Source organism: Thalassophryne amazonica, chromosome 8, assembly GCF_902500255.1.
Source record: "Thalassophryne amazonica chromosome 8, fThaAma1.1, whole genome shotgun sequence".
Lineage (NCBI taxonomy): Eukaryota > Metazoa > Chordata > Actinopteri > Batrachoidiformes > Batrachoididae > Thalassophryne > Thalassophryne amazonica.
The window spans coordinates 9,437,206-9,452,217 of NC_047110.1; the positions used below are offsets into that span (position 1 = coordinate 9,437,206).

Genomic DNA, 15,012 nt, shown 5'->3' on the forward strand with positions numbered 1-15,012 from the left:
AGCACACCAAACTGGAAACCCTCCTCCCCCGACTACTCCTCGATATCCTGCCATGAATATCACAAACAGGATTGGTGACAAGGTGCAGCCCTGGCAGAGACCAACCCCCACTGGAAATGAGTCCTACTTAAGCCCCTTTCACACTGGGGCTGCTCCCAGTTGCTTCCTGTGGCGTCATGACGACGTGGGAATTTCTGCGTCAGGTGCGCGCAGCAGGGGGCAGAGAGGAAAACGCAGCCTGCAGGTTTTCTGCACAGAGAAATCAGAGTGCACAGTTTGGCTGCAGACAGACTGTGCACTCTAACTTCTCTTCTACTTGTTGTGCTGAGCTGCAGGGCTGCACTCTTAAGTTCTGTTATAGTTTTGTCTTTCCTCCCTTGACTGCGAGATGCGCGCGCACGAACTGTCCTTAGGCAAATGTGGAGATGTCTGGAGTTCTACTTGATGTTGACATGTCCTGTCTTAGGATGGCATTTCCCTGATCTCTAGTAATACTGTGAGAAATCTTGGAGTCATTTTTGATCAGGATATGTCATTCAAAGCGCATATTAAACAAATATGTAGGACTGCCTTTTTGCATTTACGCAATATCTCTAAAATCAGAAAGGTCTTGTCTCAGAGTGATGCTGAAAAACTAATTCATGCATTTATTTCCTCTAGGCTGGACTATTGTAATTCATTATTATCAGGTTGTCCTAAAAGTTCCCTAAAAAGCCTTCAGTTGGTTCAGAATGCTGCAGCTAGAGTACTGACGGGGACTAGCAGGAGAGAGCATATCTCACCCGTGTTGGCCTCTCTTCATTGGCTTCCTGTTAATTCTAGAATAGAATTTAAAATTCTTCTTCTTACTTATAAGGTTTTGAATAATCAGGTCCCATCTTATCTTAGGGACCTCGTAGTACCATATTACCCCATTAGAGCGCTTCGTTCTCAGACTGCAGGCTTACTTGTAGTTCCTAGGGTTTGTAAGAGTAGAATGGGAGGCAGAGCCTTCAGCTTTCAGGCTCCTCTCCTGTGGAACCAGCTCCCAATTCAGATCAGGGAGACAGATACCCTCTCTACTTTTAAGATTAGGCTTAAAACTTTCCTTTTCGCTAAGGCTTATAGTTAGGGCTGGATCGGGTGACCCTGGACCATCCCTTGGTTATGCTGCTTTAGACGTAGATTGTGGGGGGGTTCCCATGATGCACTGTTTCTTTCTCTTTTTGCTCCGTATGCATCACTCTGCATTTAATCATTAGTGATCGATCTCTGCCCCCCTTCACGGCATGTCTTTTTCCTGGTTTTTTCCCTCAGCCCCAACCAGTCTCAGCAGAAGACTGCCCCTCCCTGAGCCTGGTTCTGCTGGAGGTTTCTTCCTGTTAAAAGGGAGTTTTTCCTTCCCACTGTTGCCAAGTGCTTGCTCATAGGGGGTCGTTTTGACCGTTGGGGTTTTTCATAATTATTGTATGGCCTTGCCTTGCAATATGGAGCGCCTTGGGGCAACTGTTTGTTGTGATTTGGCGCTATATAAGAAAAAAGTTGATTGATTGATTGATAGGACTTATGTCCTTTTTTGTCCTTTTTTTAACTGTGATGTGAGAGTTTGAGCAGAGAACAAGGAAGTAATGCCTGTAGCCAGACTTTTTTTTTTCTTTTAATTGTTCACATGTGCGTGCGTGAATGAACGTCCATGATGACTAGAGATGTCAGGACTTTTTACTGGATATTTCTGGCAATCATTCTGCATTTTTTTTCAGCATGTAGTTTTTACTGCATTAAGTACATGGTATAAAAACAATCCTGCGTGATTTATACTGCGGGAACAGTGGAATACAGCAGGAATCATAAATTGGCTTCGAGTCATGCCGGGTAATGCCTCTTTGCCCCGACTTGCGCTGGAACCACTTCCTTTCTGCGTCGAGCACAGGACGCCAAAAAAATTAAACAGGTTTAATTTTTCGGCCCCCGACTTGCTTCCTCCTTTGTGCCCTCGCACTGTTGTGGCGCCGAGCTGCATCGTCTCGGCACTGAGTTGCTTCCACACAGCGTCATCATAATAACGCATGCCGCAACTGGGAGCAACCAGGAGCACCCCCGGTGTGAAAGGGGCTTTACTGCTGAGCACCTGAACATAGCTCTCGTGTTGTGAGTACAGAGATTGGATGGCCTTGAGAAGGAACCCCCTCACTCCATACTCTCACAGCACCTCCCACAGTATCTCCCGGGTTACCTGATCATATGCCTTCTCCAAGTCCACAAAACACATGTAGACTGGATTGGCATATTCCCAGGCACCCTCCAGGATCCTTGTGAGAGTGAAGAGCTGGTCGGTTGTTCCACGACCAGGACGGAACCTGCAGTGTTCCTCTTCTATCAAAGGATCGACTATCGGCTGAACCCTCCTTTCCAGCACCCTGGAGTAGACTTTACCAGGGAGGCTGAGTAGTGTAATGCCCCTGTAATTGGCATACACTCTCTGGTCCCCCTTTTTAAATATGGGGACCACCACCCCAGTTTGTCACTCCGTAGGTACTGTCCCAGACCTCAACGCAATGTTGAAGAGACATCTCATCCAGGACGATCCCTCCACACACAGAGCCTTCAGCATTTCTGGACGGATCTCATCAACCCCCGGGGCCTTTTCACTGTGGATTTGTTTGACTACCTCAGTGACTTCCACCAGGGAAATTGATGAAAATCCTCCATCAGCTTCCACCTCTGCCCCTACTATAGAGGGCACTTCGGTCTGATGCAGGAGTTCCTCAAAGTGTTCCTTCCAGTGCCGTATTACTTCCTCAGTTGAGGTCAACAGATTCCCATCCTTACTGTAGACATCTTGGATGGTCCGCAGTTTTCCCCTCCTGAGGTGCCTCATGGCCTGCCAGAAGCACTTTGGTGCTGACTGAAAGTCCTTCTCCATGGTTGCGCCGAACACCTCCGACACCCACTGCTTTGCCTCCCCCACAGCAGAGGCTGCTGCCCTGTGGGCCTGTCGATACCTTGCAACTTGCCTCCGGAGTCCTTGGTGAAAACATATCCCAGAAGGACTCCTTTTTCAGTTGGACAGCTTCCCTGATCACCGGTAACCACCATGGTGTTCGAGGGTTGCCACCCCTTGAGGCACCTAAAGCCCCGTTTACACATAGACGGTAAGAGCTCCTGAAAGCGTCCTGGAAAAGTTTTTGGCTGTCTTAAGGATCACATGCCATTGTTAACGCCGGCACTAGGGGGCGTGGCTTAGTTCCGGCTTCACCGAGAATCGTCGAAAAAATTATTCAACATGTCGAATAATTCCGGCAGCGCTCCCGGAGAATTCTCGTGACGACGGAGACAACGCGAACAACGGCGTTTGATACTTTTTAATCGCCGTTTCATCCTGCCCCTTCCTGTAGTACCGCAGTTTACACCGCTGTAATTGGCGGCTGGCATTGTATCCCTAATCAACGGCGTGTAAAATGGCGATAGAGCCCACATCGGCGTCCTCAAAGGCGTTTTAACCGGCGACAGAGGAAGACAAAACGGCGGCGCTAGCAGACAGTACGCCATTCTAAACGCCACCTCCCGGTTAACGGCGTTCCAAACGGTCGATAGGCGGCGGTCAGTATAAAAACGCTAGCGCGCTGCATGCAGGCCTCTCACTCGTGCCCAGCTCCAGATATTTTTGCAGAGAAGCTCCAGTATGCCTCCTTAAAGAAAACTGGCAGCAACTTACCAAGACGTCTGGTTCAGAAGCAGAGGAGAGGCCTGTGGTGGAGATGAGCAACACATTGAGGAGGGGAAAAGGAGAAGAAAAGAAAAGGCTGAGGATGAGCTCCCTCCCCCTGCAGTGACAGCTGCTTCAGCCTATTATACTCTGGGGGCAGTGCCTATATGCGAAGGTTCCTGGAGTAACGCAGGATTTGCCTGGATAAATCCAGTGGTACACAGGGCATTATCGGCGGCAGCAGAACACCGCCGTTCTCATGCGCGTCTTAACCTGCGATTGTAAAGGATAGAACTGGGTATTAACCACCGTTGCCTGATGTGTGACGGATGCTACAGCGCCAAAACGCCGCTTTATTCGGCGGATTTAGCGGCGTTTTATCCGCGTATTTGCGGCTAGTACGGCGCTCAAAATGCCGGCGAAATGCTCCGCCCCTTTCCACCGCGAAAACAGCCGGAACTACCGCGAACTTCGGTCTACATACTACCCGCCGACAAAACCGTCTATGTGTAACCTGGGCTTAAGACTTTCAGGCCACAGCTCCCTGCTGCAGCTTTAGCAGTGGAAGCTTTGAACATTGCCCATTCTGGTTCAATGCCCCCAACCTCCACAGGGATGCCAGAAAAGCTCTGAGAGTGGCTCCTCCAGACGTTGCCAGTTCACCTGCTCAACTCGTTTGGGCATACCAGGTCTGTCCAAAGTCCTCCCCCATCCTCTGATCCAACTCACCACCAGATGGTGATCATTTAACAGCTCTGCCCCTCTCTTCACCCAAGTGTCCAGAATTTGGGGCCTCAGATCAGATGATACAATCACAAAATCATTCAGCGATCTTCGGCCTAGAGTGCTCTGGTACCATGTATGCTTACGTTCGAACATGGTGTTCATTATGGACAGTCTGTGACTAGCACAGAAGTCCAATAACAAAACGTCTATTCAGGTTTAGATCGGGGACGCCGTTCCTCCCATTCACGCCTCTCCAGGTGTCCCTGTCATTGCCCACATGTGCGTTGAAGTCCCCTATCAGAACAATGGAGTCCCCCACCAGAGCCCCATACAGGACTCCCTTCAGGGACTCCAAGAAGGCTGAATACTCCAATCTCCTGTTTGGTGCATATGCACAAACAACAGTCAGAGTCCCCCACCTCCACCCCCCACCCCCGCTTTTATATACAGCTGGTTTTGTAGTAACTGCTGCTGATCTCCTCATTGGGGGAAAAAAATCAAGATGTCCAAATACAGAAACGCATATTTGTTGAGCATGTCCCAAAGAACATCGTTAACCAAATTCTGAATTGTTGCCGATGCAGTGGTAAAACCAAATGGCATGACAAGATATTTGTAATGGCCCGTGTGTGTATTAAACCAGGCAGCACGGCAGATTAGTGTTTAACACCGTTGCCTCACAACAAGTAGGTCATGGGTTCGATTCCCACCTGTGGCCTTTCTGTGTGGAGTTTATATGTTCTCCCCATGTTTGCCTGGGTTTCCTCTGGGTGCTCCGGTTTCCTTCCACATTTAAAGACATGCAGGTTACTTGGAGTGGAAACTGTAATTGTCCAGATCTCTCTTGCAAAAGAGGTCTCAATCTCAGTGGGACTAACATGGTTAAATAAAGGTTAAATTAATGGTAAGACTTTCATAGATCTAAGTCAGTGCATACTTTAGCCCCCTCCAGTGGCTCAGATGCTGATGCAATATCTGCTCTTTGGCTCAAACCACCCCCTTGAACACAAGCTTGGGGTCATCAGGACGCTTCAACACAGAGCCCTACAGGTGCCCACAACTGCAGAGGGAAGGGCTAAAGAACAACAACTTGTCCGGAATGCCCTCACTGTGGGCCTCATGTATCAACGTTGCGTACGGCGATATTTGAGCATATATGGGGTGTACGCCAAAACAGCTGCACTACTTGGGATTTATCAATGTGGTCGTTAGCATATGCTGCGCTGAAAATATACACCAGGTCGAGAGGTGGCGTAAATTATACACCAAAATGAACCAGCGCTGGAATCCACATAAAAATGAACATGATCAACATGATAAACAGTGCCATTATACAAATCAATGCATATGTTACATAAATAATACTTTCCTGATTATACTACATAATAATCAATACAAATCCTGCTTTTGCGGGATTGTTATGGAGCACGATCCGTGGCTACAGCGCTGACTGCAAAGACAGCGCTGCATGCCCTTTTCTCCAGACTTCAAGCCTGGAGCCCGAGCAGCGCTGAGCTTAACTTTATGTGGTGTGATCGTTTTAGACAATGAAACTGATAATAACAACTGTAGTTTCGTCATTCCCTTAATTCGCCCGTGCTGCAACCAGGTTTTGTCATCTCCATTCGGTTGTCACAATAAAATAAATACAGAAATACATTTAAAAAATGAAGAAATCTCACAGATTAGGCGTGTGTTATTAATTGAGCGAGAAAATATCCACATGTCAAGAATTATTGACATGTGAAAAGAGAATACAGTGGTCCCTCGCTATAACGCCGTTCACCTGTCGTGGCCTCGGAGTCTCGCGGAGTATTTAGTCCAATTTTGCATGCCTTTTTTTTTTACAGTGTTCTGTGTTCTGCGTATCTGTTTAGAAGAATCTTGTCGCCCAGAAGAAAAAAGAGCGCCTACTCATAACTGTGTTTGTCACACGGAAACAAACACCTGCTGCAGCGAGATGTGAGTGGGAAAAGGCGCGGCGTCAGGACGCAGAGGAGCGATCTGTGACATACTGGTCAGTCACTATTAATAATTTCTTATGTGTCCAACCTTGTTCGTTGATCGTTAAAATTAATTTGTTAGTTCTAAATGCCATCATAATTATTTATAGGAAAACGTTCTATTTTTATTTCTCAAACAAATGTTTGGGCCTGAAACAGTTTGGTATTATTTTTCTACTAAGGTTTGAACTTTGAGAGTGTTTACACACGAGAGAAAAGTGAGAAAATGTTCATGCCTGATTGTGAAAGTGTATAAACTGTGTAGTGAGGGGTTTTACAGCTTTGAAACGTCTATAATAATTGTAAAAAATAACGCTGACTACGTCGCGGTTTCACGTATTTTGGGCTGTTTTTTAGAACGTAACTCCAGCAATTAATGACCACTGTAACACTTTTTTGATTATACTACAAAACAATTGATACGACGGGCACTTTTGACGCTCTGTTGGCACGCGTCGTGATTGGTGGAGTTCTTTTTCATTGCCGTCTTCCTGGCTTCCATGTCGTAAAATGAGGGTGTGTCTGAAGCGGAGTCTAAATATTTATGGGCGTGTTTATTATAATTACGATCGTTTCCAACCGCTGCCTGACGTGAAATGGGCAGGTGCGCACTGCTTGATACATGTCACGGCGACTTTGGTGTATTTCAAGTTTACGCCGTAAATTTATGCCACAAGTGCGCAACATTGATACATGAGGCCCAGTATGTGGGTACCCACGATGGTCCCTGGACAAAGTGCAGAAGTCTCAGAGAACAAAGAGACCAGATAGACAGGAGACGGAGACAAGAAGAGGAATGTCTCTCCCTTATTTAGCAGGAGTAGAGGAAAACTACAGAGGATCTTCAGACAGCACAAAATCCCAGTTTACTTTAAACCGGTTAACACCTTGAGACAGAAATTAGTTCACCCTAAGGACAGGATCCCTAGTTACAAACAGAGCAATGTAGTGTATTGTATCAGATGTCAGGAAAACTGTAACGAACACTTCATAGGTGAGACTAAGCAACCTTTACACAAAAGGCTATACCAGCACCGCAGAGAGGGCGCCAGTGGACCTCAGTTTGCAGTTCATCTCCACCTTAAAGACACTAACCACACGTTTGAGGACAAGGAAGTTAAAATATTAGCCAGAGAGAACAAATGGTTTGAGAGAGGGGTCAAGGAGGCATTCTTTGTGAAACGTTTGAAACCCAGCCTTAACCGGGGAGGGGGTCTGAGACACACATTATCCCCTGTTTACAATGGGGTACTCAGGTCAAAGCAGTTTTAGTCCTTTGTTCATGGTAATGAGTCATTCACGTCATCAACAGTCGTCAAGGGAGCCATCAGGAGAGGGACAGCTGCCCTGTCATTAGGAGGGTGCTAACTAGAGCACAATAGGTGCTAATTAGAGCTATTGTTTAGTCACTAGCCTATAGCAGTCTGCCTCTCGGTAGGAGGGGTCTGGTTAGGTTTAAAACTCCAGCTTTTGTGACTTCCTGATTATTCTTCTCTACAAGAGTCAAGACAGAATTCAGACCACCAGAGCAAGAATTTGAGCTGAGGAAGCTTCTGCGATTTGAAGCGAAACGTCCTTGCGTCAAGCAACCCAGTCCAGTCGAAGATTCAAGCTTCTCTACAATTAATGGGAGGGGGATATCTGTTCTTCACAGTTATGTCATTAAGTCCTCTGTAGTCTATGCATGGTTGTAGGTTCTTATCCTTTTTTTCCACAAAGAAAAACCCGTCCCCCGCAGGGGATGAGGATGATCAAATTAAACTGGCTGCAAGTGATTCTTGGATGTAGTCCTCCATGGCTTGACACTCTGGTTCTGACAGGGAATACAGCTTGGCTCTAGGGGGTGTGGATCCTGGCAGCAAATCTATGGCGCAGTCATAATTTCTGTGGGGAGGCAGGGACTTAGCCTTAGCCTTACTGAAGACCGTGGCCAGATCATGTTAACGGGTTGGAACATTAGTTATGTCAGGATTAGGATAGCTCTGAAGCTCTCCTCGTTGGACCAGTCATGTATGCATGTAATTCAGTCCCCAGAAGAGTATCTGCCAATTGGCCCAATCAAAATTTTGGCTATGTTTCTTTAACCAGAGATTACCTAAAATCACCGGATGAGACATATTGCCTTCATTGGCTTCCGGTCTGTTACCTATTTTTATTCTCTTTCTTATGGATAGTTTTTAATTTTTATTTGTTTTCTTCTTTTACTTCTGTTTTTATTTATGTATTTGAATTTTTTTTTTTTCATTTTTAATTATTTATTCAATTTTATGTTGACTTGTTTTATGTAAGGCGCCTTGAGACGGCTTTTGCTGTGATTTGGCGCATTATAAGCTAATTAAATTAAATTAAAATTAAATTAAATTAATTAAATTATTACCGGGTTGATTTTAAACTTCTTTTAATTATTTTAAAAACCCTCAGTGGCCTGGCTCCAGTGTATCTTTCTGAGCTTCTTTTTGCTTACACCCCAACCAGAGCCTTAAGGTCTTCTGTCCAACTGTTGCTGGAGGTGCCTAAAACCAGATTAAAGATGAGAGGTGACAGAACCTTTGCAGCGGCTGCCCCCAGGCTCTGAAATAGTCTCCCCAATAATATTAGATCATCTCTGTCCCTAGAGACCTTTAAAGGCTCTTTTAAAACCTAGTTCTTTTCTCTGACGTTTCCTAAATGAACAATTACATCTCTGTTTCACTTTAGTATTTCTTCTGTTTTTCCTGTTGCTTAATGCTGAGAAATTATACCTTATTTGTAGTCTTTCTGCTCCCTTCTTCTGTTTTATTTGTTTTTTGTTTGTTTTGGTTTTATTTTTTGTAATGTGTGAGGTGCAGCTACATCGAGAGGTGGGAGTGGGTGTGTTTTTCTGTAGCCCCCCCTTCCTGGACACCAGCATGGACTCCCAAAATATCCTGTATATTTGTCAGTTGTGTCAGTAGCTTGGTCTGCTTGAGGTTTCTTCCTCGGTGTCGTTAGAGGGAGTTTTTCCTTACCACTGTTGCCTGTGTGCTTACTGTAGGGGTTGGTCAGGTTAGACCTTACTTGTGCATTGTGCCTGAGTCAGCTTTGTTGTGATTTGGCGCTGTGTAAATAAAATAAATTAAATCAAATTAAATTATTTCCTACTACTTTTTACTCTTTGTTTTACTTTGTCTTTTATTGGAAGCACATTGTTTCTGTGTGACCAGCTCAAAAGGAAAGAGTAATTCTCCCTAAGGCGGTACCGTCCATGGCGTTCACCTCCAGGGGTTGTGGCAAGGGGGGCAGTCTAAGGCTCAAACTCATGGTGAAAAATGGGTGCAGAGGGTAGCCAGAACCAGAGTCAATAAACACAGGAACAGTTTTTGAAGCACTTTCAGATGTAATCTTGGCTTTGATCTTGTTGTGCTCTGTTTCGGTGCTTACAAGGTTTTAAAAGGGTTTAATGCAAAGACACGCAGAGGTTGGTACACATGAAGGCAGGCAAATAATAGCAGTGGTATCCAAATCATGAGACAAGAAACAAGGTCAAAAAACAGGTAAAAGTTCAAAAACACAGTGAGGAAGGCTGGAATGATGACACAAAGGAATGATGAACTGGCAGAGACATGAGGAAAACAGAGGGCTTAAATAGTGCAGGTGGTGATGGGGAAAATGAGGGACAGATGCGAGGGAACATTCAGGAACGGGGCGTGGCAAACAAATGGAAAACCACACCCAGACCCAAACTGGTGTACCACAAGAGTACACCGTGAACATGAACACAAACCAAAAACAAGCAATAGACAATCCGAACATATGTCCCACATGACACAGGCAAGTTGGATGGCCAATCAAGTACAATAATACCATGGTCAGGAAACCAGTTAGTCATAGTTTTAGCAAGTTCCAAGTCGTGCTGGAAAAGGAAATCAGCATCTCTAAAGAATGTCAGCTGATGGAAGCACAAAATGCATAAAGTGCTCTAAACTCTCCTGGTGTACTGCTGTGTTGACTTTTAACTTGATAAAACATCAAACTTTACACTGAACTTCAAGCAACTTGGATTCTGTGCCTCAGCACCCTTCCTCCAGCCTCTGGGACTTTGACTTCCAAATGAACTGCAACATCTAAAAAGACTACTTTGCCCCCATGAGCCTGCAGCATGTGATTTGGCACAAGGCAGGTACACCCTGGACAGGCCGTCAGTCCATCTCAGGGCATAATTATACATATACTGTGAATTGAAGTGTTTCAATAACAATTTGTATATATGTAATGGATCTAGAATATATATAAAACTAGAAGCACTCAGAGAGTGCAAACCTCCGCCAAGGCCATGGGGTCACTGACGCCATAACATCTACACGCCGTGGAATCATTGAACCTAAAAAAGTCTAACAATTATGTTTGCTGAGTAGTAAAAAAAGTTTCATCTGCTGTGACTGGATAGCATGTATCCTTAGTGCTTGGCATCACAGTTTATTGCAACTTGCACCTTTCCCAGAAGCTACTGATATTGCATGTGCTTATAGACAAAAACAAATAAGAGACAAAATTCAATTTATTATTCAACTAAACTGCAAATATCTGAATTTTTTAACATTTATGAAACACTTCTCTAAACAAGGCCATAGGGTCACTGACCCTAAAGAGATTCCCTCCTTGGCACAGTGATCTATTCAACAATTCAGTGTTACAACCAAAACTATGATACATACACTTTTCTTTCCTTTTTATTTGACATCCTTGACCATGAAAACATACCACTAGAACTTGGAATCACTTTTATGTCTTTATTAGTTCAAAGGTTATTGTATAAAAACGATTTTTCGGTCATGGCGGTTTTCTTCTGGATCTAGCTCCATAACATTTGAAGCTACATCAAATCTGATGACACCTCACTGAATCAGTACAGATTCAGCTACAATTTGGTGTTAGTTGTGCATCTCTAGCTTTATTTGTCACCTCACACTGACACATTTTCTGTTTTCCCTATATTTTTGCATATTCTGGATCACCAGATCCAGAAACTTTGTTGTTTGATAGAACATTTGACTATGTTACACCCTAATTTTTTTTCAAGCCTTTCTGCCTTGTTTTTGTGGAGTTAGAAACTAGAATGTCAAAATTCCCCCATCCCGCAATGATGAAGAATCCTTTAAAAAATTCCTGGATCCGGATTGTGATCCGGATCACCACTATAATTTAATCACTTGTTCCTCTTGTCATTTCCAACCACTCCACAAAATTTCATCAAAATCCGTTCCAAACTTATTGAGTTATCCTGCTGACAAACAGACAGACAGACAAAGAAATAAATACGACCGAAAACATAACCTCCTTGGCGGAGGTAAAAATAATTTTCCAAAATAACTGACAAAATTATTGAACTTTTTCCATGATACTTTAATATTTTGAGATGCACCTGTACTGTGTAGCGTGTCCAGGGTATGCAGTGCATCCCCTGATGCCTTTCTTTTTCTTTTTGTGCATTTCTTGCTTTGTTATGTTTAGTCCTGTCCACTGACTTTATCTGTATTTTTTTCTTTCTTTCTCTCAGCTGGAGATGGAGAAGCTACAGCTTCAGAGTCTAGAGCAGGAGCACCGCAAACTGACCGCACAACTTAAAGATGAGCGTGAGAAGAATAAGCACATTGTTATGATGCTGGTCCGTGAGTGCAAGCAGCTTGCCACACGGGTGGTGGAGGAATCGCAGAGGTTTGATGAGTTTCAGGCTCGTCTTGACGAAGAGAGTCGCACTTCTGGACGTCTACAGGAAGAACTGAACAGTGAGCGTCAGCGGAGCCAGCAGATAGAGGCCAAAATGGAAAAACAGCTGTCAGAGTTTGACACAGAGCGGGAACAGCTCCGTGCCAGGCTGGGCCGTGAGGAGGCTGAGAGCCAGAGTCTACGCCAGCATGTGGAGCAGCTCAGGACTCATCGGGTCAGTAGGAAGGACAGCACTACTGTCACCCAACCTGCTGCTGTTGCTTCTACTGGAGCAGAACATGCCGCTGCCAGCAGTATACCTACCAAGGTTAAAGTTGTAACTTCAGTTTCTGTGGCCACAGAACCCATTGACTCTCGGACAGCATCCTGCCAAACTGACTTGCCCCCCACTGAGGTGGAGGGTCCCAAGAAAACGCCTCTTACAATACCCATTAAACCAACTCCTGCAAACTATGTAGGTCTGAGTCTGCCAAAGTCAGCTGGTCGGGGGATCACTCACAGCAGCTCAGGAGGACCGACGCAGACAGAAAATGGCTCAGAGGGCCAAGCCCCACATGGCTTACCCAGTGGGGTCAGCCCACGTGTCCAGGCAGCCCGCTACAAGTTCCAGGAACAGGACCAAAATGGTACAGCCTCCCAAAGTCCTCCATCCCGTGACCTTTCTCCCACCAATCGTGATAACTTTGCCGCCAAGCAGCAAGCGCGCCATACTGTCACACAAGTCCTTTCTCGCTTCACAAGCCCTCCAGCGGGGGGTGCTGGGTCCCTGCGCCCGAGCCTGCCACACTCTGCCTCAGAGGGAGGTCCCTTTCCAAGCCGTCTGAGTCATCCCATTGGCCTCAAGTCCCCCACAGTGGCCAGGATCGATCGAGGAAACCCTCCCCCTATCCCTCCTAAAAAGCCTGGGCTTTCCCAGACCCCTTCTCCTCCCCATCCACCCATCAAGGTGGTGGGGGACAGCAGCCGCTCCCCTGGGGCTGGCCTAAAACCAACAACACCCCAGCTACCACCCAAACCAGCCCTTGACCTGGTCCCAGCCCTGACGGCCTCTCAGGTGGGTGCCTGCCCCCGTTCCCACTCCCAGGGATCCGGTTGGGGGCCTCAGCAGCAGCCGGCAACAGCATGCGCAGAGTCTCCCCCCATCATCAGTCCTGCCATCACTGTCTGTAGTTCATCCATAAACCCCCCCTCCTCCACCTCCTCAGTTAGTGCTCCATCCTCCTGTAGCTGCTGTGCCTCAGCAGACAGGCCCCTGGCAACAGCATCAGGTAAAGGGGTTCCATGCTCCCATTCCCTGCAGTTTCCCTCACTGCCTCTTTTCTGCGATTGCCTTTCTACAGTGTTATCCTAGCCTAGTGTAACACAGCATAGCACAGTAACTTGTTCAGAGTCAATCTAATTACAGGAATGCGAAGGAGAATTGCACAGAAGTTAATTCAGTTTAATTCACTGACTATTCGCTGAACCCTAAATTACCATGAAAGAGCTGAGGCAGCATTCTGTGTTCTCTACTCCTCTCGCTCTCTCTGCTCTAAATTCCTTCCATCTGGACACCTTTCATCTCCCATGTTGTCATGTCAGCTTTGTGGGTGCCAGCATCCACAGCAGACATTGACAACATCTTGCTCACTATAGACTGTAAATAAAGATGGATATAATGCCTTCATTCACTGCTACAAGGCGGAAATGAAGCCAAAATTCAGTTAGCAGTGTAAGAAGCTTTATTAAAATTGTTGTCAGTTGAAACCAGAGGTTTCAGTAGATGCAAGTGGGGGGAGCTCCAACTATTCTGTGTGCAGTCAAATTCATTCTCATCTTTCATGAGAGGGTGACTGGAGCGTTTGCTCCACTGCAGCGATCCTGTCAGGCAGGCAAATCAGATCGGAGGGCATTTCAATTAGAGGGAGCAGAAAAAGTTAAAGCTTTCTTTTCTGTTTCAGTGTGAACACGAAGTACACAGAAGCACAGCATGTCATTCTTCTTAGTAATCCACTGCCAGGTCAGGCTGCTGTGTGTATCATACCAGTTGTAGTGCTGGTCAGATCCTGATGAAAAATCATTAAATAATAAAAAAAAGAAAAATCTAAATGGAATTCAACCCTGCAGGTCCATGATTCTGACTGCATAAAGTAACATCATTGAGGGCGTGTCAGGGCTCAGTAGACACATATGTTGATTTTTTGGTCCTGCTACTAGTCAGTAAAGGACGGTGAAGGCGTTTGGCTTCATTTTAGCTGAGCAGGGACTGTGTCTATCCATATATACAGTCTACATCTCTGACTTATGGCTGACTACTGCTGGAAGGCTAGAGTTGACTTTTCCCCACATAAGGAGCATGAATTGAGGCAAACTGAGCCTTCTTCATCTTGTATCCTCAGGTTTCAGGTTTGTAGGCCTTCCTACAACCCTGTCCTCTCTGAAGCTGATGCCAGAGGCTGCTTTCCTTTCTAATGCCCTTTTCTGTTGTCCAGTAGCATGCCACATCCACTTTGCTTCTTCCTTGCACATTTCCTGTTTTAACCCGCAGAGATATAAAAACCTCTAGAGCGGACATGCAGCTGGCTGCCTACGGGAAAAGATGTTTGGAAAACTTGCTATTGTATAAAAATGTGCTTGGCGGTGCCTAAACATGCTGCATCTGTATCTCCATCTTAGATCTATTTCACATTAAATTATCATTTTTGAAGTGTTCAGACTTTTTTAAACGGGTAAAATGTGATCACACAATGGCAGAATTCGCAGGTAAAGAGGAATTAAAAGTACAGTGTCACAGTGAGGGTGTTCATTGTCTCATTAATAATAATCAATCAATAATAATTACATCTGCCAAGGATGTAATAAAATATCTGCATTTATTTATTTGCCTGTCTGTCTGCCTGTTAGCAATATTATGTCAAAACTACTGCACGGATT

The 15,012-nt window shown here is 45.4% G+C and overlaps 1 protein-coding gene across 1 annotated transcript in view; it reads left to right on the forward strand.

Moving 5' to 3' along the window:
* The window catches only part of cttnbp2 (cortactin binding protein 2), a 420,592-nt gene that overhangs the window by 215,709 nt on the left and 189,871 nt on the right, over positions 1-15,012 (forward strand). Inside the window, exon 4 of the mRNA XM_034175732.1 lies at positions 11,930-13,367. Coding sequence (XP_034031623.1) covers positions 11,930-13,367 — 1,438 coding nt within the window. The remainder of the gene's footprint in view (positions 1-11,929; positions 13,368-15,012) is intronic.